Here is a 27,995-nt window from a genome sequence, read left to right as displayed (position 1 = left end):
TTCGTCGTCCCCTTCTGTTGATGCTATTTTGATAGGATAAGAGGTCTTTTTTTTTTTTTTTTTTTTTTTGAATGCTAGAAATGTTATTGGTTAGTGGAATTTGTAGTTTATTCTCTTCTCTTAGTTTGTTATGAGAGAGAGGTGTTTTAAAATTGCTTAACTCTTTAATTTGCCAAATATGGCGTTGATTTGGTTATTAGGCTTTGGCTGTTGGATTTTGTAATTGGGCAAAGCAGGATTCATTGTTGCGATATTTTGGCTTGTGGTTCTGTATTTTTAACGTCTTAGGTGAAAGGGTAAAAAAGGTTTGTGAAAGATAAAGTAGTCTCTATTTGATCAAAGATATTTATATTGTTGGTCGTTACAAACAATTTTTGCAATTTAGTTGTGGTAAAGTAGAAAGAGGGCAAACTTTTATTTTTGTGTGTGGTCGTGTATCAATGAGAAAACAAAGAGGGAAAGCATATATGGGGTGAAAGTCTTAGTGTCCATCAATCAGGACTATGAAATATTTGACCAGCGTTGTCCTTTAGTGTTGGTGAAGTAGCATTTGTTGAACTGAAAGCGGAGATTCGATTCGAAGATATTTAATTGCCTTGTGGACATGTTGGATTCATGGGTTAATAACTTAGCGCAGCGCAGCCAAGCCCAACCCAAATAAAATTCCTCTCCGAGATTGGGCTCTGGTGTGACCCCTCGCCATGCAAGGATTAAAAAAGGGGAATTCGGCCCAATACCCCTGTTGGAAGACCGCTAATGAGATCTACCCGTGCTTTTTTTAATTTTTTTTATTTTATCCTTCTATTTTTTAATATTCCTAGATTACCCTTTTTAAGAAAAATTAAGATGAAAATCCTTGAACGGAGCATGAATAAACGAGGAGAAGAAAGAGAGAGAAAAGAGAGAGAGAGAGAGAGAGAGAGAGAGAGAGAGGGGAGGATTGGGTTTTAGGGTGTAGCAGTTGTTGTAAGACTAATAAAATTCCTTTTCCCCAGCAAAATTTTTATTCACCCTATTAACTTTCATATTATTTCGTTTCTATTTTCTTTTTCTTGGTCGATGCCGAAACCGAGAAAACGTCAACCAGCCAGATTTTTGCATTTCCAAATTTACCATATCCTCTGTGTTTCTGAGTTTGATCCTCTTTATGCCAATACCAAAAAAAAAAAAAAAAAAAAAAAATGAACGGATATAAAATCTACAACCAGTAAGGAGCAAGAGGCTGTTAAAGGAACTTTTAGAATAAGATTAGTTAGTATAAAAAGAAGCAAAGGGAAAAATAAATAAATTAATAAAGAGGGGCAAATTCACAAACACAGACTGCTTTAAGTCTCAATATCGATTCTCTCTTTGTATATCTAATAATAATGCCGGCAACGAGAAATTGAATAACTTTCTCAATCACCAAAGCGCCTTCAAAGCTCTTCATCTTCTTCTTCTGCTTGAGCCATCCTCTTCGCTTTTCATTCTTGTTCTTCTTCGGCTCTGAATTTTGATGCCTGCCAAACAGAGTAACAGACCGATAACTTTCTACTTCTTCATCCCTCCTATTTTGGATCTTTTGGGCCTCTATAATTGGTTTCCTTTTCATTTTCTTTTTCTCTGGGTTCGAAGAAGGGGGAAAAAGGAAACGCAGAGGCGGAGGAATTGAAAAGTAATTTTTTAGTTTTGTTGAGGGTAAAATAGGAAGTAAGGGGTAGATAAAAAAATGGGGAGAAGCAAGGGGTGAACATCCTTGATCTCTTATTTTGATGGGTATTTGGTCAAATTACCCTTAAAAAAATAATCAATACGCTTAGGGAGAGAAAATAAAAATGGTTTAATGGAAGAAAAGGTGCAACGGGGATAGAGAAGAAAAACAAGTCAAAAACCACCGAGTGAAAATGGTAGAATGAGGATGAAGATGTGTGGGAATTTTTTTTTCTTTTCTTTATTTATAATAAATTTTAAATGAAGGAAGAAATGCAAATTGGAAAATGTATTTATTTATGTGGTATTTTTATTTTTATTTATTTTTAATTAAAGACTATGGTAGTTTAATAAACCACAAAACGTTTTACGTCACTAGTGGTAGAAGGCCTTTTGGTTGTGTATGAGTCGCACAGGCAAGAGTGGATCGAAGGGAAGCAGGCAGGAGGAGCAGGTGAGAGATAGAGATCGCATCAGAGATGGCAGCAGCTGCAGGTCCCGGAAAATGCTTCCTGGTGACAGGACCTCCTGTAAGTTTGACATGTCTCCATCTAAGTCTTTCTCCTTGAATAATAATAATAATAATCTAAAATCAGAATAGAAAATTGATTAATTAAGTTTGGGATGAATGAATATGCAGGGCGTAGGTAAGACCACTCTCATTATCAGAGCCTTTGAAGCTCTCAAAGCCTCGAACCCTTCCTTAAAGCTTCAGGGTTTCTACACTCGTATGTATGCTCTCTTTCTTCTTCTTCTTCTTCTTCTTCTTTTATCTGTTTCTCTTCAAATTCGTATCAGATGAAATAATTTAATCCAGTCAATTGGGCATGAAATTTTGTAGGTGAGATTAGACAAGGAAGTGATAGAGTTGGGTTTGAAGTTGTCACGCTTGACGGTCGCAAAGCTCCACTCGCCTCCACCACCATTTCTAGGTTTTTCTTCTTTCTTCTTCTTCTTCTTCAAACTCAAAATCAAAATCCAATCTTTACAAAAGCCCAACCCCTCAAGGCCAATAAATACTTGGATTGGTTAAGATTGGAGTTCATTAATGAATATTTATATATATATATATATTGGTGGTATGGCAGTCCACAGTCTATGAGGTGGCCAACTGTGGGGAGGTACAAAGTGGACGTAGCATCGTTCGAGTCTTTGGCTCTCCCTGAGTTGCAGGTGCACTGTTTTCTTACTGATTATTCTTTCCTTTTATTTTTTTTTGGTGTTAATATAATCCAGAATCAGTGTTTCCCAATTCCCGTTATCTCCCTTTGTTGGGAATTTGAGATTTTGTTTCGAGGCTCGGCCTGCATTTTCAACTTGGCATTACCAAATTGAGTCCATTTTGAACAATTCTAAAGCATGTTCTTCTCTGAGGCTAAAGTTATGGTTCGTGTTTTCAGGTTCGGGAAGATACAGATTTGTTCATCATTGATGAAGTTGGTAAGATGGAGTTGTACAGTTCATCTTTTTTCCCTGCTGTTTTGAAAATCCTGGAATCAAATATCCCTGTTTTAGCTTCTGTTCCAATTCCTAAGTCTGGCCGTGATATACCAGGAGGTACATTCTTTTTTTTTTTTCTTACTTCTTGCAAGTTTAAAGCGTGGTCTGGTGAATATTTATTTGGTGACTATAATCACATGTGTGATTTTGTGCAGTTGCTAGGTTGAAGAATCATCCTGGTGCAACCATTTTTACGTTGACCACAAGTAACAGGGATGCTGTCAAAGACCAGATATACTCCCAATTGGTAGACTTACTGAACAAACCCCAGAACCGGCTGCCTTAGGCGACAAATCAAAATGTGATTTTTTATTATGTAGTATTTATATATATATATATATATATATATATAATTTTATGTTAATTTAGGTTAGCAAAATATTTTAATACTGTTTGTTTTCGTTGTTTTCCTTTGAATATAATGAGAATGCTCCTGTTGAAAAGGGATAATAATATATGGTACTATACGATATGGTTCTTTCTCAATCTTCAAGACTGAAACATTCCCCACAGAATCTCCAACATACCTGCCAACATGGAAATCTCATTCATGCCTGCATTTGTCTTGTTGATGCTTATTTTAACCTGAATTTTGGACTAACGCTTACACGAGGAGACTAAAATGGATGACTGCAAAAGATGTAATTTCTTCTTGAAGAGCATGCACATGAGACAGTATCTTGTTCTTTATGTCCCAAATCTAAGTTTAGTTAAGAGATTAATAATAACATTTTGCACAAAGATTTTGAGTACATAAGTCTGCGATTTGGTGAAGAGAAACAACTTACCTCGATGCAGTAAAAACCAGGATGCAACTTGAGAAACGCATAATCGACCTTGCTATTCTTTAATGTCTTTGAAGCAAGCGCCAATTGACTTACTGTGGGCAAAGAACTTTGCTGAAAAGCCAAATCTGTATCCTGAAAGCACAAATATAAAATGTTAGAATTAGACCAAGATAATGCAATTCAATACAAGATTAATCGGAAAGGAAATATTTCAAATAGAAAATTAATAAGAAAAAAAATTGGAAGCAGACAAAGGATAGTGTGGGGACTATATTTTGAAATGCTTAATATCGTTGATGCATTATAAGGAAAGAAACTTTAATGAGTTTACTCATTCACTACAGCTAACAATTTACAATTTCACATCTGAGTAGTTGGATCTCTTTGAGCATTGCGACTAAGCAAAAATGTCGTCTTTCCCAGTAATGAGAGGATGAGAATTTCTGCCCCTAACCATCTTCTCAATATTATCCAATGCTAACAAAGAAAGAATGAAGAACTGAAGGCGACTCTAAAGAACACTATCGTTCAGGGGATCTGTATGCAGTAATCAAAGATAAATACTAGAATGAAAAGTTGATGTATTGAAGTAAATCATATGTTTAAAAAAGAGGATATAATATATCTTACAACAGAATAGTTACAACGTGACTTCTACGAGGACCCCGAAAATCATCATTCAACCTACAACTACAGCTTTAACAGGCCACATCTTCGGAGAGAATGGCCTCGGAAAAGCCCAGGCATTGGACTGCACTTTCCTAACAGGTTCCACTACAACCAATCCAGATTCAATATATGGCTGTTTGAAATCAGCCATCCTCGTTCAATTAGTGATGATTGCAATGTCCCCTATTGCTGCATCAAAAGTCTATATGGAACAAGAAAATAAAAAAATCAGGAGAACTACATTTATAAACAAATTAACATTTATGACACTCACTCCCATTGTGATCAAACGCACTAGCTCAGTGCAACTTGGGTTTTTAATGCCATCTCCAAATGGAATTAACTTATAACGCGTTCAATGCAGAAGCAAATACATCAATACAGTAGCCAGTGAACATATCGGTTCCCTCTACTTGTGAGACAAATCCTTTCTAGCTGACTCGTTTTGGAACTCCAATTATCAAATGCCTTCCGTTGTTTGGGAAAACCTACCCACGAGGCTTCTCTACTGTTTGTCCCGGCCAAATTACAGGGTGTAGTTGTTGGCTTGAACTAGAACGATTTGGTGGCTTTGTGTAGAGTCTTTCCGTAGGCAAAGCTGATAATCCTGAATAATTAGACCAATAACCAATTGGTCTCATCCCTATACTAATCACATTGATGATTTCAAATGCAGGATGGATAAGGTCCCTATCTGAAGTGAATTTAACGGGCCAGTCTGTCATATTTGTGGCTATATATTGTTTAAGCAACAACGTTCCACCATTAGAGACATAGCATCCATATGTAAGTTGCCTCCCTGTAACTGTGTTAACCTCGAATCATTCGAAAGTGAGATTTGTCCCCCTTGTTTGAAAAATACATTAATTGCATGAGCAAGCAACCATACATTGTCAAGGCATACAGAGCATAAATACTAAAGCCAAGTGAGCTGTCAGCTGTCCTTCTACTGGTTAAGTTACTCCACCTCGAAACAAATTTTCCTTTCAGTTCTGAGTCTGGTGTCTGCATTGGCAATGTAAGAACTCCTTGGATATCATTCGTTTCATCCGGAGAGAGAGGAAGAATTGATATTAATTACACTAGAGAGCCAAGTAGTAGCTATCCCAGACATACCCAGTTCCCATCATGCCAAGATATTCTGCTACCTTGGAAACCGCCATACCCAAACTAGGATAAGCAAGAAGAACAACAATCAGAGATTCTGTTAAAGCCACCTTCAGCAATACAACTGTGATGTCCTTCTTGGTTGGTTCAAGCTTCACAGGTGCTTTGCATGAGATCTTACAACGTTTCTCAGCAAGCTTGTAACCTAATCCAGTGATCCCATTTCTACCATAGTCATCGTCAACATAGAATGCAATTACCTCTCTTATCCATAGTAGTCAACACCGTCTGCTATTGCAGCCATCTGATACTAATCACTCTGGGTAGTTCTAACAAAATATGGGAACTTGAAGGGTCACGGTAAATGACAGCATTGGAACATGGAGCTCATTTGCAATATGAGATATCACATGAGCTATTACAGCAGTTTGAGGGCCAATTGTGACTAAGGTGTCTTTCTCCATGAACTATAAGGCTGTCACAAGTCATGAAATTATATAAGGATGAATCATCAACCGTTCTGTATAAAACATTTGTCAGACAAATGAAAAAGTCTGAACGAATAAACAATGCATACCCTCAATAATGTCGAAAAATCCACTAAATTGCTGTCCTGCACTGTAAGGATCAGAATTTATATCTTTAACCACAGCTTCTACTGCCACTTTTCCAGCCCTCCTAATAATTGATGCCAAAGAGAAAATACCCCAATATTTACAACACTTGGTCTACTAGAATTGTTAGTGCTAGCCCCGTTTGCTGCAAGCCCATTGCAGAGAACTATCAAAACCAGGTACCAAATTTTGTACAGGGTGAATTGCTAGATTATAAGCCCCTAATTCTTAGCCTGCTCTGCCAAGAACACGAGAGAATCTCTGAAAAAGTGGGGGCAAAAAAAGAAATTTAAAATTCCAGAAGCAAACACTCACAAATATTTATGACTATGAGAATCTGCAGTGAAAATGACATACTAAAATAAGTGGAATGACAATGAAAGAAGATGGGTGGTAATTGGTAAGGAATATGCGGACTGAAGCTGCAGCTCAAATATCATAATATCTCCATAACAAGAACATAAAGAATAATTCAGCATATAGAGAAAACACTAAACAACCAGATCTAATGATGAGAATCAGGCAAGCCAATGACAACAAATATGAAGCAATTCATAACATGAGCCCAGAAGAGACCAAGACAGAGACAAACCTAAAAAGGTCAAGATTGTAAAGAATCAACAGAGCCAAAACTAAATATGAACTGAAGTTAAATCAACAAAACCAGATAATTTTATCAAAAGGAACAAATTAAAGAGGACGAAAAGGTGGCGTGTGATTTAAGTATGCTAATACAAGCATATCCTACAAGATTCCTAATAGACTACTACTTTATATCAAGCAATCAAGACAAATTATTACAGAGAGATTCTGATAAATTTACATCAAATATTGTGATGTGAAACTGAGTTACGGTCTAATAAGGAGGACTTTAACAAGTTATCATCGTCACTGCTACAAGAATATCATACATATGCAAACATATATTACTACGATACTCCTATAGTAGCCAAGATTCTTAGGTCCATTTTTGTTTTTGTCTAAGATTTTTCTGGTCCGTTGATACAAATTAGTAGATATATTATCTAAAAGTTAATTGGTCCATCTTCACGAACTATAATTCTATTTGAGGCTCTCTGATCTCCTTCTCTTTGAGCGGCTTTGTACATCTTCTTTCTGATTAAGGAATTGAAGAAATAGACGAAGACTTGAAGATTGAGAGGTTCCCCTAGTATACTTAGAGAACTGATACATTGTTTTGATGAAGTAGAGAAGGAGAGCAAGAATGCAAGCCGTCCCACTTAGCAAAAACAGACCCCAAAAGCTTTTGATTTCAAGACGATCTACATCTTGCTTTGCGCCTTCTGAACTGCAAGCACTTTTCCTCAGCCATTTGTCATGAATCCTTTGAAGAATTCCATTCTCTGATAGTTTCAATATTGCTGTTGACATGTCAGCAGCTAGCGGTGAATCCCGTGGAAATGCCTGAAAAAAAAAAAATAAAAAAAATTCATACGCTTTTAACTGTTATTTATTTTCTGTTGTTTTGCTTAATAGGTATTTTAAGGCATGTGATTAGGTGGTTACTTTTTTTTTTTTTAAATTGTTTTTTCCATGATATTGAAGGTGAAAGGATTCGAACTCGGAACATGATAACACAGGACATCTTGATAGAGACTATATATAGGAGATATATACTTACAAATCCCCAACCCATTTTGGTGAATTCTTGACCAACAATGCTGTATTCGCAGCGGGTAGAAAGGAAAAGTTCCATATAAGCACGCTCATCGATCACAGCAGCAACTCCTCCTCTACTTGGACCAGCCTTCAAGGCTTTATCAAATTCTTCAGGAGAGTTGAAGGGAACAAGTCTGGACCTATGGACGTTTAGTTCATCGGTTAGATAGTTTAAGGCAAACGAACCATTCGTATAGCCTATTGGTTCATTGCTTGTGACCAAACTTTCAATCCCTTTTACTGGTGAAGATAGTTGCTCCACTGTGAGTATTGAGGTCAGGCTTGCAGTGTAACTGGAGGTAAGTACTAGGACCACAAACAGCCATATTATCAGCACAAACCGAGCCAGAGTGCTTCCAGTTCTTTCGTCTACATATCACGAAAGGTCAGCTAGTGTTTATATTGCAACTTTTGGCAAAATAATGACGACGATTAAAAATGAAAAAAATGAAAGTAGTCAGTTTTTCACTTACTGTGCGAAATAAACAAAGTTGAAAAGCTAAACCTGCATAATTTAAAAAATAAAGAAAACAATGAATAATATCATAACCAAATAATGATTTGGATACAAAACTTCAGTACTCTTTTGAGTATATATCTTGGTTCACATTATAAAGTGGACTTTCATGCGAGGTACAAAAGAATATAAAATATATTATCCTCGGAGTATCCAAAATTAGTTGATTTGCTCAATCAACTTCGAGTATTTTGAATGACCGACCAAGGCTCATAATTTGTAAAATATTTGAACCACTTACCACAAAATCCTCACAACTTGTCTTCTGGGAGAGCCCCGGAAATCATTATTTGTCCTACGTTCCAAGATCCAAACAACTACCCCGACAACTAGGAAGAATATACCAGTCACACACCACATCTTTGCAGAGAAAGGTCTTAGAAAAGCCCAAGCACTCGAGTTTAACTTTCTAATTGGGGCAACTACCACTAGCCCTGATTCTATATATGGCTGTGTAAAATCCACCATCTTTGCTCTGCTTGTTGTGATTGTAACATCGCCAACCAGAGCATCAAAGCTCTATAGGACAAGAAAAGCATAATCAAAGAACCGGTATGCATGTATTATGTATATCATTAATATACATATATATATATATATATATATATATATATATAGGTATATATCTATATACTTACACCCTGTGCGACCATGTGAAGAAGACCTGTGACTGATGGATTAGTATGGCCATCACCATAAGGAACAAACTTATATGATGGAGCTCCATATGGTAACTGATCCAGTGCGGCAGTAAACACATCAATGCAGTATCCGCTAAACGCATCAGATGAGCCATCAACCCGCGAGACAAAGTCACGATAGCTGATTCTCAATGGAACTACAATCCTCAATTGTCTTCCATTGTTAGGGAAAACCCAACCTCGAGGCTTCTGAGTTGTTTGTCCAGGCCATATCACGCCGTAGAGTTGTTGGCTAGAATTAGTTGTATTGTTGAATTGCATCTTCAGGCCTCGCCTTGGAGGAGAAGTCGAAAACCCAGAAGAGTTTGACCAGTAACCAATCCTCCTAACCCCTGTTCCAATTACGTTGATGATCTCATATGCAGGATTAACAATGTTCTTATCTGTGTCGAACCTGATTGGTCCGGTTACTCCAGTTGTATTGACCTGCAAGATGCTATGCAGCAGCGATTCTCCTCCATCAAACATGCTCATAGCATCAAGATGCATGCTTCTTCCATGTAATCCCCTCAAGCTGGAATCATTCGAGAAGGAAACTTTACCTCCATTGATGAAAAACGAGTCGATTGCTTGAGCTAGAAGCCAAACAGAGTCATAAGCATATAAACCATAGGTGTTTAGCCCAAAAGGGTCATCAACTTTCCTTCCTTTAGTTGTCAAGTTGCTCCACCGGTTAATAAAATCAGCTTTTCGTGGAGATTCCGGCGTGTGCATTCGCAAGGTGAGGACACCTTGAAGGTTATCTGACTCCTTTGAGAGGAGTGAAGGGTCTGTATCTAATATGGTGGAGAGCCAATCAGTGGCAATCCATACAAATCCTGTTTCCATCATTTTGAGTATCTTGGCCTGTCTAAGTACTTGTAGACCCCACGTAGCACAAATGTGCAGGACAAGAATCCGAGACTCCATCAAAGACACCTGGTGCAGAACAGAAGTAATTTCATCCGGGTTCTTATTTGGACTCAGAGGAGCTTTGTAGGAGATTTTGCAGCGTTTCTCAGCGAGTTGATCACCCAATGCAACAATCCCATTTCTTCCGAAATCATCATCTATGTAGATTGCTATCACATCTCTCCATTCGTAGTGGCTAACGAGCTCGGCCACTGCCGCCATTTGGTGGAGATCACTCTGCGTTGTCCTTATGAAGTAAGGGAATTGAAGTGAAGTCAAAGTGAAATCCGTTGCAGCAAATGAAAGCAGGGGAACATGAAGCTCGTTTGCAATATGGGAGATCACGCGAGCCGTGACTGAGAATTGTGGACCGATTATGGCCACTGTTTCATTCTCCATAAAACTTAAAGCTGCATAGAAAAATAGCAAAGGAAAAAGAAAAAAAAAAAGAAAAAAAAAAGAAAAAAGAAAAGAAAAGATTATTATAAAGTTTATTGGAATAAAAAGAAATGGAAGTTTATTGAATGGTACAAAATGTCTTGAATACCCTCAACTATTCCCAGAAAGTCACTGTATTTAGTATCTTGCATTGCAAGTCTAAGCTTAGTTCCATTGAGAATTGATGAATTGGAATTCACATCTTCAACTGCAGCCTCTATAGCAACTTTTGCAACTTTTCCAATGCTAGAATTGAAAGATAAAATTGCCCCAATGTTCACAAAATTAGGTCTTGTGGTATTAATAATCCCATTAGAAGAAAACCCATTGGAGAAAACCATCAAGAGCATAAGCCAAACTATAATCATAGTGGATCGCACTCTGCAAATTAAACACCCTAAAACAATCTAGTCATTGGCAGAGAAAAGAAAATAGCAAATTTTATGGAATATATACAAAAGAACGACAAATAAGGACACAAAAATGAGTAAAACAATGTATGTACTTTGGTGAAATATTTGTTTGTTTGGATTTTGTTGACAATAAAAACAAAAATTACATAATTATATTATTCCATTAAAAAAATAATAATAATAATAATAATAAAATTGGGTATATAATTCAATTAAAAAAAAAAATTGGGTATCAGCCACAACTTTTAAAAGTCTATATACTGTAGCTAAATATTTTTAGCAACAATAAAGCACCATTACAATGTTTTAGGTTATACGTCCAATAGTGAAGAACTTTTAACCGCAGCCTTGTACATCAGTTGTGGCTTATGGCAATTGGCCACAGCTTTAGCGTCAGATTTTTGTCTGGCTAAAAGTGATTCGGCTACAATTAGTAGTTGTGGCTAAAAGCAGAAACGCAGCATTGTTTACTGTAGCTAAAAGCCATTTTAGCTGCATTTGTTGGTGTGGCAAAAGTTATACGGTCTCCATTGTTTGTTGCGTCTAAAAGGAATTTGGAAAACATTTCTTGTTCTGGCTAAAAGTGATGTAATCTCTATTATTTATTGTGACTAAAAGTGATATAGCTTTAATCATTTTTAGGCAAATATATCAAATTTAATTTATAATATTTTTCCAGATATTAATAATCCAATCATATATTAAATATGCTAGAATAGATTCAAAACCCCATGTAATAAATATAAGTTAATCAAATTTCATTAATTAATGAATATTGCATATTATTATTGAGAACTAACAGTTATAATATATGTTACGATCTAGGCCAATCAAATGAAAGTTTTCAATCTTTGAATTGAGAATTAACTCAGAACCTTACAAATAATTACACCACACTATCAATTTGTATAGGTTTTCCTCTTTTGCACCATCTATATGAGAAATCCTAGAGAATATAGTGTTTCTAACTAAATTCCAAATCTGTTTAAACCACAAATTAGTCTAGGTCTAAAATATGTTAGGCTTCTATATTGTCGCAGATCGTATAAATATATATATATATATATATATATATATATATATATATATATATATATATATATATATATATATATATATATATATATATATTTTTACAAAACAACATGTCATATGAATATGTTCAACCTTTTTGTTCCAAGGTCTCAAGATCATATATTCTTTAACTTCTGGTTTGTAATCCACTAAAATCACAGTCAAAATCAAGTTTAGACTTGAAATTCGGATCAAAATTAAAATACAAGACAGACTTTTACCTATGGAACAATGGGAAGTTGTATCGATGTTGAATATCCCAGTCTAAGAATTTTACCTATGGTCAAGCTAACATAATAAGGACCTAGGATGACTCAAGTCTTACATCAATGACCCCAAAAATGTGTTGCCAGTTCAAACAGCAATGCATTTGGTATAAGCTTGTGTTGGTGGAGTAAAGGTTTTAGAACTAGTTGTTCAATTAGTCTTGCAAGTATTTGTTACCTGTTAAATGGCGCGTGTCTAGAAACATGATTTCAAACATGCAGAGGTCGGCACAAGCAAGCCTCTGGAATCTGACATTCTTACACAGCTCTGCATTGTTTGCTTTCACAAAAGAATTGCTGGAAGGATTTACAACATTATAATACAACATAAGCAGATAGATTTTCCATCATTTATACTTATAGACTTCCATCATTTATACTTATAAACTATATACAGAGAGCAAGGTAAGGTGCAGATTGCTCTTTTTATATCATTATTTTTCATACATTATACTTAAAAACAAATGCAAAGCATTAGTTTTAGAAACATTTGTAACCAACATTTCCCAGCCCAAAAGCTCTAGTAACATTATAATGTTTATAACCAAAAGCAGGGCAACACTACACCATGATAGTATTATTAAATGTCTTTCCCCATATTTCCTCTCCTTTTTCGTTCTTTCGCTTCCCCTTTTTCAACGCAGATAACACTACTAGTGTCATTCTCTAAATTTTGCAAATGCCCTTTATTTATTTATTTTTTAAAAACTTTTTCCTTCTTCTTCCACCATTGATATATCCCTATTTAGTTTCTCAGCTTCAACCATAATTTAACAACTAAATTGGTGTAACATGCGCAGAGCCTTGTAGTTTTCACAAGATGTCAATTTGCTTGTTAACATATGGAGGAACAATACCTCCCCTGACACACAAGACACTATCACTGTCAAATTTGAATTCCAGTATGATTAAGCCTACTTAAGACATAATACCGCAGAATATGTTCTTTAGTTCACACACAAAAACGAGAAAGAGTTCTAAGGAATTGATATATCTCTAATCAATCTATGCATTATGGCGAGTTGCGTACAAACACCATTTTAGAACAATTATACAACTACTCCATCATCCAAAACACGGCATGCTTCATTACCACAGGAAAGTGTACCATCTCAAGAATCTCTTTCAAGTAGATAGGCTGCCAGCATAGTCAAGTAGATATATTAAATGCAATTCAACAGAAGCTCAAGAAAAGAAGAGATGAGCATCGACCCATAGATTGTGCAAAAATTGACAGTCAACCATTGGGCCCATAACAATGACTTATAAACATAGAAATACATACTACCTTTCCACCAGGCATAATATATTTTTTGTATGTCATCTAGACTCCTCAATAATTGGTAGAACTCTCAGATCAGGTTTTGGCCATAAAGGTAGAACACTTTTCCATCGTTTTCACGTAAAATGCCATAAAAATTAGTATTAATGAAAATACGCTCTTCTTTCTAGGCTTCCCTAGCTAGTGCCTACCATCTCCTCAAGGTGATCCAATTATTTTAGTTCAGAGGAATTAGAGATAAGCGTTTTTCAGTACTAAAATGACACATTCAAAGGGAATTTAACCCACATAAAGCTCAGCCAAAACTATAAGCTAACAATGAACATACACAAAGCAATGAACCAAGATTGACTATTATTTACCAAATGAAAACGTTTTCTTTTTCTCTTTTTTGGCTGTTGAATAGATTAACCCAACTATGTTAGACTAATCAAGAACAAGCATAATCAAACAAGTTCCGTTGATAATACAAATGCATATAAGTATATAACCCGTTTTAGATTATAGGATAACAAAACAAAACCACAAGAAATGCTAAAATGAACTCAGAAAATATATTTAACTAAAATGCATAAGTTTGCAAATAGTGGATTTACGTTTAGGTGTCGTTACTTAACTTTACTTGAAGCACTCCAATCTGCAACAAAATAATTGAAAATAAAGATTCAGTACAAAACCAGAAAAACAAAATGGATTTACATATATATATATATATATATATATTATATAATATAGGAAAATGATATAGTAAGAAACCTATATAAAAGGAGATGGTAAGGACTTATAAAAGAAAAATATAAGAGATTATAAGAAATAATCATTCACGATTGATAAATCATCACTTTTGATGGGGGAAAATTTTTCAATATGCCCATCCTACCGTGCGTCCTGTACAATAGAATTTTATGTGTGGCCAATCCACATGCGAGTTGGGCACACACGGGATGAGCGCAGTGAAGTTTTTTTTGGCCTTTCAGTAGCGGGTGATTTTAATTATTTTATTTTTTTAAAATGTGGCACATAAGATTGGATAAGAAGTTTTTTTTTTTTTTTTTTTTTTTGGGAAAAAACAATTAACTTAAAAAAACACTAAAAGGAAAACAAAACAAATAAAAAAATAAAAAACCAAACAAAAGGAGAGGCGCGTGAGATTGGAAACAAAAATCAGGGGCAGAAATTACAATGAAATGATAAAATCGTATAAATATATAAAATATAAATAAAAAAATTTAAAAGTGAAAAAAAAAAAAAAAAAACTAAAGGGGGACGTGCCCTGGGCCTACCTGGTCCGTTCTTGAGTGTAACTTCAAGTAGCAGATATATATATATATATATATATATATAAAGGTTTTTAGTGAATAGCAAAAGATATATACTAATTCAAAATATCTGACCCTTTGCTTTTATAATGATATGACTAGGTTTGCTTTAAAACCTCAATTATTTAGACTCTGATTGAAGCAGCTAGTCGAAAAGTATCAATGAGGAACAAAAAAAAGTTGATTTGCATAAATCATTAGGTTAAAAAAAATGTATAAGTTTCTATAATTTCTGTTAAATTTTTCTATATTTCTATATTAATTCTTTTATAATTTGGTCAAAATTTTCATAATATATATATTTTCAAAATTTACTCTATAATTTTCATAAAATTATCTATTCAATTTTAATTTTATTAAATTTTGAAAATATTATTGAATACATATAAAAATTTAAATTAAAGTACATGCGATAAGGGATGTTAATGTGTCAAGATAATATCTATAAAATTTACCATAACTCTCTTATGTACTATTTTTTCAATTTGTTGTTTTGCTTTGAACTTTTTCCTTCTACAATTCAATGGTAGTAGTGGTGTTAAGCATAATATAAGCCCCAATAAAAGTTATTTAAAAGTTTCTGCATCCTTCTTCTTTTTATTTCCTTTTTTATATTTGCTGGTATGTTGTTGACAGGATTAGGTTCTTAACTTATTTTCAAAAAGTATAAGGAAAAAGGAAAAAGGAAAAAGAAAGAGGAAAAAAGTAAAATGAAAATTTATGAGAATAATATTGTCCAAGAACAAAAAGTACTTTACAACGATCGTCAGTAAAATAAAATCTGTAAGATACTGCAACCACACTCTTTCTTTGCCGTTTACAGTACAAATTACTATACATTAAAAAACCTGTATTTTTTTTTTTCAAAAAAAAAAAAAATAATAATAAATAAAGATATGAAAAAACTGCTGATAGGGGACTAGATTATTATTATTATTATTATTATTGTGAGCCACGTCTCTCTTGTTGAGTTTGCAGAACTTGCTTGGCTAAGGATGAGAATGATCTAGCTGTGTCTTGCATATCTGAGGCCCTCATGTTGATGCCCTATCCAATCCACAGTCCAGGCAAAACAATTTTTCAGTTCATTAACCAATTCTATTAACCAAGCAATGACCAATTATGTAGTGATAGAAAGAATAATTGATAACAGATTGCCACCTTTTGCACTTTCATTAATTATAAACGACAATCAGAAAGTACCTGCAATTTCTTCACATTATCATGCAATTTGCTTTCAGCTATTTTAGCAGTGCTCGTTTCCTGCACTCAGAACACAAATGGTGAATCGCTAATACGTTACAAGCTTTCTTTATATTTCATGTTCATCTTTTTTCTATCAATCTTCTTTTTTCAAAAAAGAAAGAGTTTATTTACATCCGCAGGTTCCCAACAGATTAAAAATGTGTGTGTATGTATATACATATATATATATATATGTAGATATGGTAGATGGGTATGCGTTGGCTGTATACATACACCAGAATTGGAAAACCCATATTTCTTCTTAATTTGATCAACTGTGCCAGCCTTCTCATCTTGTTGCTCATCCTTGGAGGAGTTTTTCTCATTCTTGCTCTTAATATGTTTCAGTTTACCTGTCAATTGAAACATTTTATCATCCAAGTAGCCAGGCTAATGTTTCAATTATCTCTACTATTTTTTAAACTCGTTATCAAGTACTTGAAATTTATTGTTTTAAAAGAGTTTTGATTTTCTACCTTTCATAGCATTCAATTTGTTTGTCAGACTTTTCTTATTTAGAGCTGCCAGCATATTCTGTTCTTTAGGCTTTTCTGCTGCAACCTCGATGTCAATGTCATCTTTATGAACAAGAAATAATCAAGTCAGACATTGGCCATCTCAAAGAAACATTCAGAATTGAAAAGAATGGCCATTTCATTTTAAAATACCTATATCTAATTCAACTTCATCTTCATCTTCATTCATGGCCAGGTTGTCTTTATCCTCATCAGCATCAACTGGAAACTTAGCAGTTGAAAAGATTGTCAAAAGCTCTTCAATGCTTTCCCTTGGATCTTCCTTTTCCAGGTGAGGTACAGGCTTTGCTTTACTTCCAGTAATGTCTTTGATAACAGAGCTAAATATGCCCTATAATTAAACATAACATAATTGAAACCTTAGCCAGAATTTTCAAATTAGTTGGATAGCCGTTAATTTATTCAACACCTACCTTTTTCTTTTCTTTATGGATTACAGGCCCTTCTTGTGAAATTACCAGATCTTTCTGGTATATTTCTGAAATTATTGAGTCCAAAATCCTAGAATGAGGGGAGAGAAAAGTATAAACAAAGTGCAAAACCCATTGAAACAGTATTTATAGCACTCAATTATGTGCTGTGGATTTGAATAAGCTAATATAGAATTTAGAAAGTACCCAAAAATTTTCTTCTGGAACAAAACTGAGACCACAAAGATTTCCTGATCACCATTCACCTGCATAAGCAGAGAAATAAATCAGATGCATAAAGAATTTCTCGCCCGGAAACTTATTTAAATAGCTAAATAATGCTGCTGTACCATAACAATGTCTCCTTCCAATGAGGAGCATATGGAACTGTTACTTGATGAGTTTGGTTTTGGAGTAGAAAATGTGAAACCTCTTATCGAAGTCTCCTTTAGTAAGGATAACTCTGGCAAGGACCTAGAATCTCATACAGGTAATTTATTAGGCTTATAAAGCAAATAGATCACCTGTATCGAACAATTATCTTAGTACAACGAATGCCAAGAAATGAATATTTGAAAAGTCTGGTTTTAAAGTTTTGAATGAAATTTTGATGAAAATATATTGATGTTTTACTTAAAGCATTATGAGCAAAGAGCATAACAGCACAAGCAATGATCTTTTACTCTTCAAAATTATACTGATTGAAACTCAAAAATACAGAGGAAAATAATCACCTTATTTCAATTCTTCCACTAGCAAAAAGGAGTATAAGACCAACATCAGAATAATTGTAATTGTAGAATGTTGATGCCCAGCAACAAGAGACCTGGAACCTCTTCTTGTACATCACCTTCTTAATTCCCTGAGGCCAAACGAAAAGTAGACATGAAATGTATCATCACAATTGTTTTCTACAATCTTTAAGTTCCCAAATAATAATAATAATAAAGACTTGTTACCTGCATGACATGTGTGAAGGAATATATATATGCAGCTTTCTCAGAACATAGCAATAGTAATAACTGTTTTGGCATGACTTCCTCAGAATGACTCCCTTTGCTCAAATCGAAACCATTTAATCCATTTGATACTCTACTTAATGCATCATGACCATCTGTTTAAAGTTAGGAAATTGTTCTTTCTGTTAGATTTTCAACATAATCAAAAGCAGATTAACTATTCTTAGGAATCAAAAACTAGCTAAACCAAAGTATGAAAGACAACATAACTTACCCAAAATTTGCATGAATAAAGCTTTAGAGGGTTTCTTCGGATGAACCATGCTAGTGCTTAGTGGGTTTCCAGTATCATTTTCAAGAGCCAAAACAGAGGAATCCTTCGTTGCAACTGCTATTACATTCTTCTCAAAACCGTGTAAACTGCAGCTCAGAAATTGCAACGAGACAATTCCTGTACATATTTCACTCGCAATATGTTTTTGAAATAACAGAGTTGAGCCTTCCAAATCAATAACTGAAACCTGAGTGGATATATGATTGTCATAAATCAGTTTGTATCTACGAACTTCATAAAATCCAACGATTAACAAAATTTCCATAAAACCTAATGTAAAAATATCAAGTAAGTAGGGACATCATAGTCATTTCTCTACCAAAGCCAATTCTCTAGCAAAGCAAAGCTATTGTCGTATTCAATGTGCTGCATGTATTATATTGATCATCCCGATAGAACAATTATTATCTGTTAATTTAGGTTCAGTTATTAGCGAATATCAAATCAACGGGACCAGTTTACAATACTAATGAAAAGGAACAGAAATAAAAAAAGGAAATGACAGAAAGTAGCTCACATATCCTTTATCAGAACCAACAGCAAGATGTCTTGAGGTGTTGTTCATGTCCAAACAAAGTATAGAACCATTAATCTTTACAAGCTTAATGCTCTGGATGATGTGGTTGCTCCCTTTCTTTGTACTTCCTGCCAATAAATATTTGTTTTGATCTCAATGCAATAAGGTATGAAACCTGCCTCTAAAAACCATACATCAATTCTATGGCCTCAAAACTTTGTATTTGCAACATTTTGCTTAACATTACCTTGAAGAGACAAAAAACTGCTCTCTGTAGCATATGGCTCGGGTTTAAACTTATAGATTCGAACCTGTAGATTAAGTCAAATGTAAAAACACCTCAAGGCACAAACAAATAAAACATTTCATGAAATATATATATATATATATATATATATATTAGATAGGCATTTTACCGTTCCACTTTCATCTCCAGTAACAAGAAGCCGAGATTTGCCATCAAAAAACAATGCTGTTACGGCTATTCCACTCACAGAGAAATCATCTTCGCTCTACATTGAAAAGGACAGAAAAAGGAACATATAGTAACTAAGCTCAGACAATTAGTAATTAAAAGTAAGTATTGAACAATTTACGAGAATTGCAAACTTGGACATAGACAATATTTATTACCTGTTGCTTTAATGATAGAATTGGAATGAGAATTGGAGATGACACATCCCAAAAACTTATGGCTCCATTACTGTGTCCTGTTATGTACAAGTTCTTAACCTTCGAAAATCCATTAAAGTGGGTTATGTTTGGATTCGATCCATCTTTTAATTTAGTCTCCATGGAAAGAAGAGATGGAGTACTTTTCGCCAGCAGAATATAATCCTACATATTCACAAAATCACAGAGCTAAATAGCAGAACTTTAACAAAACATCAGGCAGTAGTAGAGACAAGAATGTTTTACCTCATCAGAAAAACTTAATAAACAAGGATTATCAGTAATAAATTTTGCTATAGTAATACTTGAATCAGCATATGGCATCTTCACCATGACCTCCTTTGGAAGTGAGTTTGGGGACCGGGATTGGCATTGTAGGAGATACTTTTCAATTTGATAATCATCATAAGCATAAATATGCCCTGATTTTCCTAGACCAAGGAAAAATTCTTGTTTATGCTTGCCCTGCTCACTCGAGCTTGAAATGATTTCCATGTCGATACAAGGCTCGGTTAAATGCAGCCCCAATTTGATTGTGCGAGACTCTGTATGCTCATTCAGCAGGATTATCTGTTTCATCAAAAATCAAATTTTTGCATTTTCATTCAAATAATGATCATGCTAAGAATCTAAACTATCAATTTTGATTCCGAAGCACCACAGTTTGAAGCTGAACTTAAAAGAATAGTAGATACCTGCACCAAGTTTTCAGACTCAAAGTTGGAGGCACCCATGACATATAGTCGGCTTGCCTTCCCATCAGCATAAGCCCATTTCATTGATGCTATGGGAATTTTATGCAACTTATACCCAACATTGAGTTTGGATATTGGGGCATTTTGAGTGCCAGACTCTGATGCTAATTCAGTTCTAGAATTTGGGGCAGAAGGAACACTCCAGATAAAGATCTCCCCATTATTGTAACCAACAACAACTTTGCTTCCAAATGGGCATGCCCAGCATGCAGAAGTCACTTTCTTTGCTTCATTGTTTAGTGATTGCAAAACATTCCCACCTGTTGTGAAAATGGATTTGCTTTCGCGAAGATCCCATAACGTTATTTTGCCATCTCTAAATATTATTAAAACTCTGCAGTGAAATAAAATGACAGCAGAGAAGATTTCAGAAAAGAAATTATTTTTGGCAAGTACAAATTAAGTACTCGATAGCAAGAGGGGAAAGTGTTTGAGAAAATAACCTCTTGCTTTCAGCCGTTGGTTGAGGTAGTATACAGATCACTGCAGCTGTATCAGAAACTTCAGTTGAATCCCCTAAATGAAATGATTGAACAGGTTAAAATTTATCATCCCTGTAGTAAAAGAAAAGAATAGCAAAACATTCCAAGGCTTATATTGAGTATCTCAAGCATCGATATTTTGCTCAAACCAAACCAGCTATGATCACAAAAAGCATATTTGCAGCAGAAATTGTATAGAAATCTTAACTAGAATTCTGCATACATATAATTGGACATGAAAGTATGTGTCTCACCATGAGAAGTTGAAAAGGGTATAGCATAGTTGGTTGGTACTATATGATTCAGTTCTTTCTCAATCTTCAAGACTGAAACATTCCCCACAGAATCTCCAACATACCTGCCAACATGGAAATCTCATTCATGCCAGCATTTGTCTTGATGATGCTTATTTTAACTTGAAGTTTAGACGAACACTTACATGAAGAGACTACGTTGGATAACTGCAAAAGACGTAATTTCTTCTTGAAAAGCATGGACATGAGACAGCATCTTGTTCTCTATGTCCCAAACCTTAGTTTAATTAAGAGATCAATAAATTACATTTTACACAATGTATTAAGTTTAGGTGAGAGATTTGGTGAAGTGAAATTACTTACCTCAATGCAGTTGTTGGAAGTGACATTCAAAAGGATGCCTTGGTTATCAAGGAACTGAACATACATAAAACAACCATTCATCAAAACCACAAATGGAAAATTACATTTTTATAAGATACCCAGAACAAATGGTTATTAAATCTACCTGGAGAAACTTGCTTGGTACTGCGTCCTTAGCTTCAAGTAAAGCTTGAGCATTATCTTTACCAAACAATTTAATTCGTCCATCCCTGATAATTGATAGACAAAAAATAAATAAATAAATAAATAAAATAAAAAACAATAATATTCATTAAAAGTGAAATTGAAAGTAGTATGAAGCTTTTCAGCTTCTGGTGTTATAAGAAATGGCAATTTTTGAAGATGAAGAAGAAGATGAAAAGATGGACTTACTTGGTAGAAACAGCAAGTATTTTTTGAATGGTATCATAAGCAAACATGTTACACCCTGATGGTATCCCATAATGGCATGCCACCTGGGGCTCTACATCGTTGCACTTCAGTCCATCACTATTATACCCACCACCCTGCGACAAATAAATTTTCCCATTTTACTCAATAAATATATTTCTTTTTTGGAAAACTCTATACTATATGATAACATTTGTCCCAAAAATATTCTGCCTATAAATAGATTGTTGGTCTTTTTTTTTTTTGGGCTATGAATAGATTGTTGGGTTTTAATTAAGTACAAACGATTTGCATGTATAAGAGAAAAAATAATACTTGAATTCTGCACCCTTAAAAGGTGGACGGTTTGACCGTTGAATGGATAAAGCTAAATAACGGTAAAACATCATCTACAAGGAAACGATTAACAGACCCACCGACCACGGTCCCATCCATCGAAGAACCCCCATTTACAGGGCATTTGACTTTGATTTTATTATATGTGGGGTCCATACACAAATCTCCTCGTAAATCAAAGTTAAAATTATCACCGTCCATCCGCCATCACGTGGGCTGCTTGGCCTTGTCTGATTACCGTTTCAGAAACTATAATAGTTTCATAAAAACTTCAATTGAATCTTTCTCGAATTAATAAAACATTTGAAACAAATTTTAGTTCCAATTTTTTTACACATTTTTGGGATTCTTTTTTTTTTTTTTTTTTTGGATTAACACACTGATGCATGAAATAGCCCTAAAAATCTCTGTAGAGACAAATAAAATATGTGGAAGCAAAAAAATATATTTTTTTTTTCGTTTTTTCTTATTTGTTTTGATGCTATTATTATTATTTTATTTTGAAGAGGCCATTATTGTATATCATTCGACAAGCTTTTGGTTGGTAAATTAGGAGGCCAATCAATTGAAAAAGGAATAATAGAAAGTGTGTTTTACTTAACGATCTAATCATCCCCATCCAAAGGAAATTGACTAATTTAATTATTAAAACAAATAAATGCACCTAACCTATTAAAAGTATAATAATAATTTCATGACACTCTGTCGTCTCTTTACACATTGGCTTAATGTCTCATTATCCACCGTTATGGATAATAAAGGGTTTTTCGATATCTTTAAAGAATACACGTGGCAGCTATATGGACGATGGACGGTGTCAAAATGCCTTTTACGAAGAATCGAGTGGGAAAATACTCGATAAGTAAAGGTTGAAAGGCCAAACGTAAGTAACAAGGTAAAAAATTTAAAATATAACATAATAAAGAGATTTTTATTTTTTTAGCCCCAAAAAACATACTAAAACAAGAGTTTTCAATGTGTTGTACCAAAAAAAAAAATAGTAATGCTAAGGAATAAAAATTTTTATCGAAATTTTAAATCAAAAAATATAATATCTGACATGATCATTAATTATTGAATACAAATTAATAATATTTTATTATCATGTAAAATAAAAATATACAATGACAATTTATTAGCGATCAAAATTTTGGTTTATAAACATGGTGACTATAAAATTATTCAAAACAAAAAAGTCTTGTATGTGGTATGAAGGGAAAGCAAAGCAAACCCATACATAACCAAATAGATGAATCATGCTCATACATACAGTGTACTCAACCATAGCATGAAAAAGTGAAGCTTTCGGTACCTAATCTTTAACAACTCAATCCTAATCTTCTCTTCCTTCATATTTCATATGACGATCCCTATCCCATTTATTAATGGTTTGGTTGTCTTTACCCTTATCAAACAGTGTAAAAAGAGAAACTGGATCATAACGATTAATTACCGATTCACAAACCATTCCATTTATGGAAGTTAGCAATTTAATGCTTTCGCTTTCTAGCCAATCATATAATGATCCTAACGTCTATTCATGCTTCCTCTCTAGTAATTTTGCTGTAGTTACTAACATAGTGATTATCTGTTTACCTAACAGTACTGTCCTTTTATTCAACAAAAAAAAGTACTGTCTTTATTGTCATGACAGAACACCAGAAATCTAAATCACAAACAGAAAAGTTGGATACGACTCACAAATGTAGTATCATCTCTGAGGCACAAAATGAACCGGATTTAGCAAAAGGCTAAAATAATGCTTAATTGGAAAATAGAAACTCTAAATCTACTAAATCATTCATCAAATTTCTATGAACAAGGAGGTCTAGAACCCAAAAGCAAATGACCATCTTCAGCAAATTTCCCATTTACCATTTTCCCCATCAAAGGAAACCCAACTCTTTTCAAATTAAATATCTTGACATTTTCTATGAAAAAAATGTTTATGGGATTGTTACTGTTCCAGATTTTAAAATTGGTGAGCAAGATTGAAGTTCTATATAGAATATAAAAATAGAAGCCCTGATAAGTGATAAATAATTACAGAAATCAATTTCAGCGCCAGGAACCATCTGCTTTTTTTATTCTAAAATTTAAGGGGAAAGAAAAAAAAGATAGAAAATTAAGGAAAGAAAAAGTGGATGGAAAAGATTAAGTTACCTTCTTGGAAGCCTTCTCCACAAGCTTTTTCACAAACATTGGATGATGATGATGATGATGATGATCTGCGAGAGTGTGTTTATGTGTTCAGAAGGAACTCTAAAGAAACTGAATTAGATTCAAACCCAGATTTGATGAAAGACAAAAGTCCCGCAAAACCTGACTCTGCTTTGATATAACCGACGACAAAGAGAAGAGAGTTTGTGAGTGAGTGAGTGAGCGAAACGAGCCGTTGATGGCAGTTTTAATATATACAGAGGACAGAAACAAGATTAGCGGTTTCTTATAGACAAAAGAGGGGTGATTGGATCACACGTGGAGGCTGATTAGGAGATCTATTCCCAAACATTGTTGCAGATGAAAATACGTTTGACTACTTGACTTTATAGCAATAAGCCAAAGCCAAAAACGGACACACACCTAATTTGTAAAATCACGAAACTGACCTTCCTTCCCCTCTTTGGACTACTCAAATACGCACACGTAGCATGCTATGATAGTCGATGTGGGACCTATAGACCTGGTCCTCTGATATTTGAGCTAAGTGGCACAATCTAAAGCAACTTTTACTTGGTTGCTGGCATCATTATTATTATTATTATTCTGGTCTGACCCCTTTTTATATTTTATTTTCTTATATTTGTAAAATTAACTCCCATTTGTTCTCTTTCCCTAATTTAATTGGTTTGCATAATCGTCCTGGATATCCATAATCTTAGAGGAACAGAGAATATTTAATGGGTCCAATTTTGATACGATGTATGAATAAAGGGTTAATTAGCGGTCAAAATCCATTTGGATTTTCCTTTAGGAAAAGGAAAAAAAGTTAAAAAGGAAAATTTTTCAATAAATAAATAAATTTCTAAGAATTAAAGGAAATTGGCCTGCTTTAGATTTTGGTATCTAGCCAATTAAAATAGTCATCCGTTTGTACATCTAATGCTTGATATTTTGGAATATATGTTTAGTACATGATGGGATTTACTTTTCATACAACATTGCGTGAAGATGCTTCACACAAAAATGTTTACGTTTTGTGCCCCTAAAAAAAAAAAAGTATTATTTCTCAAAACTTACGTATATTATAGCAAACACCAAATGCCAGATTTGGTGGAAAGCCAAAATGATTTTTTTCACTGCTTAGCAGTTACAAATTTGAGAGAAAAATGTGTAATTAGGACAAAATATTGGGGGTATAGATAGGCCATCTTTTGATTACAGTACTAAAACTATTAACCAGAACATGAATTTGCAATAAGCCTGAAGAAGAATCCAATTGTCACACAAGAGTGAAAAGCATTTTAAAAAATGATGTTGAAAATGGGAGAATGAAAAAGGCAATTGATCCCAGGGAAAGGCACCTTTGAGCCGAATACATAGGTAAATAGCATTCAGAATCCATTATGCGTCATTGGGCTTCGTCATGATTTATATTGGATCATATTTGAGGCCTAAGATAAATTGGGCCATAAAGCAACTCGAACACATTGAAACGCACATGGTGGGCCAGAAAGCCCAATTACAACAATACCATGACGGACTGTTCTTTCTCTATGTACAGAATACTCCCTTCCCTATGAGATGCTTTGGGTTTTTCAGTTTCTAATTCGTGAATAAAGACATGCTTGGGCCTTTTAGGATTTTATTTCAAGTGTGTATAAAGTCCAAATTGATTGTAAATAGAAGTTTGAAAAGAAGAAATACGCAGGAAATTGATAGGAAATGGATACAATATTGATGAAAAGCAAAGCAAAACAAGCAAGCATGATACATATAAAGTGAAAGAAAGGAGAGACAATTAGGGAGGTAGTGGTGCCGACAGATGGGGCAGTTCAGTTAATAAGAAGCTCCCCAACAGCAGAGAAAGCCGCCCAAAAATAATTATGGCATAGATATAGACTGCGACTTTACCAACATATCAAAACTAATCCATATCAATATCATCCACCCCATGGGTGCCTACCTATAGACGCTGGACTTTGGTCCCCAGTTTTAGCTTTAGAATATTTGGTACCTACAAAGCCCTCTATTAATAATGGACTCACGCTTTGTTTTACATTTCAATTCCAATTCAATCTCATCATCATTATCATATGTTTTAGGCTATACTTCCAAGCTTCCACATGACATACCACGCTCTCTCCATCATTTCTATCAAAAGTTTCCACTTTACAACCTAAGACCCACCTCAACTATCATCTTCATGAGTTGTATAACTTAGCTTATTTATACATATATATATATATATATATATATATAGAGAGAGAGAGAGAGAGAGAGAGAGAGAGGCTTTCTAGCTAATTAGCCCTTTCTTTTCATAGTGAACCACGCTGTTCAGTTCCTCGCATGAAAATTGAAATAACACCTAGACCTTGTATTTCCCTACTAAATTTTAAAAGCTTCAAAACGTGGGATCAGCCTTGGGCCTTGTACATATGCCTGCAGTTAAAAGATTTATATATGCATGCCAGCTTTTTATCAAATTATTTGATGTGTCGTTTTATTTATATGTATAACTAATAGATTGGTGCTGCAAAAGAAAACATGTGCTCAAAAGTGAAGTGTTATTTGATAACCTAATTGGTTTTTAGCTTTATTTTTTACTATATAAATTATATATAATTTATTTATATCAAATGTTAGTTAATAATAATTTAAATTTGTTAAGTATATAAATTAACTATTAAATTAAAAAGATAAATAATAATAATAATAATATTAAACTGAACACAACTTCAAATTATATTGATTTTTTATTTTTTTTTCCATCAAATTTGTGAGTGTTTGATATTTAATAAACTATAACAATGATTAAATACCATTTAACATAACCAAACAACACTTTTAACTTTTCACAAAATTGTTAGGAAGAAAAACTTTATGAATTTCCAAAATATTTATAATTTTTCAGAATGTCCAATAGTAATGGAATCCATTGAGAGGTTGTCAAGTGTATTCCCCAATCCCTACCAATACCCATCGCATTCTACGTTTCTTTTTTCATAATTGGAATGCTGTTCACATGCACATGTCGGATACTTCAATGTAATATACAATAATTATTACAATATACATCTTCTTTCATATGTTTTTTCTTTTTATTATTAAAATATTAACATTGAATTCCCAAACGCAAATAGAGTTAACAAAGTCTTGTCAAAAACAGGCAGATCTTGAACAATTTGTAACATGTGACAACACCATAATCTGATATCTTTCTATATTCTTATAGTCAGATTGCCTCAAAAAATTAACAAAGACATCAATATTAATTTTTTTTTTTATCGTAATAATAAAACGGAAGCATATAATCTAATTGAAATGAAAGTTCTTGAAGGTGAGGTAGCTTTCTAAAGAGGAGTCTATAAAGTCAAAACAGTAGTTCTCAATAAATCATTAGGGACACGTTCTCATAATCTCATCTAAGCCGCAATCATAAACGCGCCAAGTACGGGGCGCGTAGGATCTGTCATTGGCAGTTGAAAAGGCCGTAATAATAATAATATCAAAATAATAAATAAATAATCTTTGGTCTGCCTCCTCGTATGTATGATGGTATTTATTTGGTAGCGTATAGTATATAACCCGATTTGTATGGCGCCGAATGGAA

At 34.1% G+C, this 27,995-nt stretch overlaps 3 protein-coding genes across 4 annotated transcripts; 1 reads left to right on the top strand and 2 right to left on the bottom strand.

The window, feature by feature from the left end:
- Window positions 1-97: 97 nt before the first annotated feature.
- Window positions 98-3,675, top strand: LOC107424297 (uncharacterized). Of its 2 annotated transcripts, none has more exons than XM_048478732.2 (7): window positions 98-1,511; window positions 2,069-2,219; window positions 2,330-2,417; window positions 2,531-2,621; window positions 2,778-2,862; window positions 3,090-3,246; window positions 3,345-3,675. In XM_048478732.2, exons 2-7 carry the CDS (start codon window positions 2,169-2,171, stop codon window positions 3,473-3,475), a joined length of 603 nt encoding a protein of 200 aa, XP_048334689.1. In that variant the 5' UTR covers window positions 98-1,511; window positions 2,069-2,168; the 3' UTR covers window positions 3,476-3,675. The 2 variants fall into 2 exon arrangements, with proteins under 2 accessions (XP_048334689.1, XP_048334688.1); XM_048478731.2 differs by having other exon boundaries at window positions 98-1,886.
- Window positions 3,676-4,512: 837 nt separating this feature from the next.
- Window positions 4,513-14,582, bottom strand: LOC107424317 (glutamate receptor 3.6-like). Its single transcript, XM_060819187.1, has 10 exons — window positions 14,386-14,582; window positions 14,226-14,266; window positions 12,303-12,644; window positions 10,704-10,975; window positions 9,203-10,566; window positions 8,806-9,083; window positions 8,521-8,552; window positions 8,010-8,416; window positions 6,331-7,792; window positions 4,513-6,228 (listed from the first exon to the last, which is right to left on the bottom strand). The coding sequence occupies exons 4-9, from the start codon at window positions 10,960-10,962 to the stop codon at window positions 7,430-7,432; spliced, it is 2,703 nt and encodes a 900-aa protein (XP_060675170.1). The 5' UTR covers window positions 10,963-10,975; window positions 12,303-12,644; window positions 14,226-14,266; window positions 14,386-14,582; the 3' UTR covers window positions 4,513-6,228; window positions 6,331-7,429.
- A 1,072-nt stretch (window positions 14,583-15,654) lies between these two features.
- On the bottom strand, window positions 15,655-24,701 carry LOC107424288 (uncharacterized). The gene is made up of 25 exons (XM_060819186.1): window positions 24,545-24,701; window positions 24,386-24,450; window positions 21,869-22,002; window positions 21,621-21,705; window positions 21,476-21,529; window positions 21,298-21,389; window positions 21,113-21,216; window positions 20,820-20,892; window positions 20,317-20,710; window positions 19,868-20,191; window positions 19,583-19,786; window positions 19,366-19,461; window positions 19,197-19,260; window positions 18,950-19,077; window positions 18,373-18,619; window positions 18,099-18,253; window positions 17,874-18,001; window positions 17,490-17,613; window positions 17,347-17,405; window positions 17,143-17,230; window positions 16,862-17,060; window positions 16,670-16,771; window positions 16,428-16,546; window positions 16,152-16,211; window positions 15,655-15,995 (listed from the first exon to the last, which is right to left on the bottom strand). The coding sequence occupies exons 2-25, from the start codon at window positions 24,422-24,424 to the stop codon at window positions 15,891-15,893; spliced, it is 3,177 nt and encodes a 1,058-aa protein (XP_060675169.1). The 5' UTR covers window positions 24,425-24,450; window positions 24,545-24,701; the 3' UTR covers window positions 15,655-15,890.
- Between the last annotated feature and the right edge of the window lie 3,294 nt (window positions 24,702-27,995).

This window comes from Ziziphus jujuba, chromosome 7, assembly GCF_031755915.1.
Source record: "Ziziphus jujuba cultivar Dongzao chromosome 7, ASM3175591v1".
NCBI classification, from domain to species: domain Eukaryota; kingdom Viridiplantae; phylum Streptophyta; class Magnoliopsida; order Rosales; family Rhamnaceae; genus Ziziphus; species Ziziphus jujuba.
This window is presented reverse-complemented; position numbering and strand designations above follow the sequence as displayed.

Bases quoted from the DNA above. Each gene is read 5' to 3' on its own strand.
- LOC107424288 (XM_060819186.1), bottom strand. From the start codon at position 24,424: ATGTTTGTGAAAAAGCTTGTGGAGAAGGCTTCCAAGAAG. The intron at 21,706-21,868 runs GTAAGTCCATCT...ATCAATTATCAG, and splicing joins ATACTTGCTGTTTCTACCAA to GGATGGACGAATTAAATTGT. The intron at 17,406-17,489 runs GTACAGCAGCAT...CTGCTTATGCAG, and splicing joins TGGAAGGAGACATTGTTATG to GTGAATGGTGATCAGGAAAT.
- LOC107424297 (XM_048478732.2), top strand. From the start codon at position 2,169: ATGGCAGCAGCTGCAGGTCCCGGAAAATGCTTCCTGGTGACAGGACCT. The intron at 2,220-2,329 runs GTAAGTTTGACA...ATGAATATGCAG, and splicing joins TCCTGGTGACAGGACCTCCT to GGCGTAGGTAAGACCACTCT. The intron at 2,418-2,530 runs GTATGTATGCTC...GAAATTTTGTAG, and splicing joins GCTTCAGGGTTTCTACACTC to GTGAGATTAGACAAGGAAGT.
- LOC107424317 (XM_060819187.1), bottom strand. From the start codon at position 10,962: ATGATTATAGTTTGGCTTATGCTCTTGATGGTTTTCTCCAATGGGTTT. The intron at 8,417-8,520 runs GTAAGTGAAAAA...CGTGATATGTAG, and splicing joins AACTTTGTTTATTTCGCACA to ACGAAAGAACTGGAAGCACT. The intron at 7,793-8,009 runs GTAAGTATATAT...TTTTTTTTTCAG, and splicing joins CCAAAATGGGTTGGGGATTT to GCATTTCCACGGGATTCACC.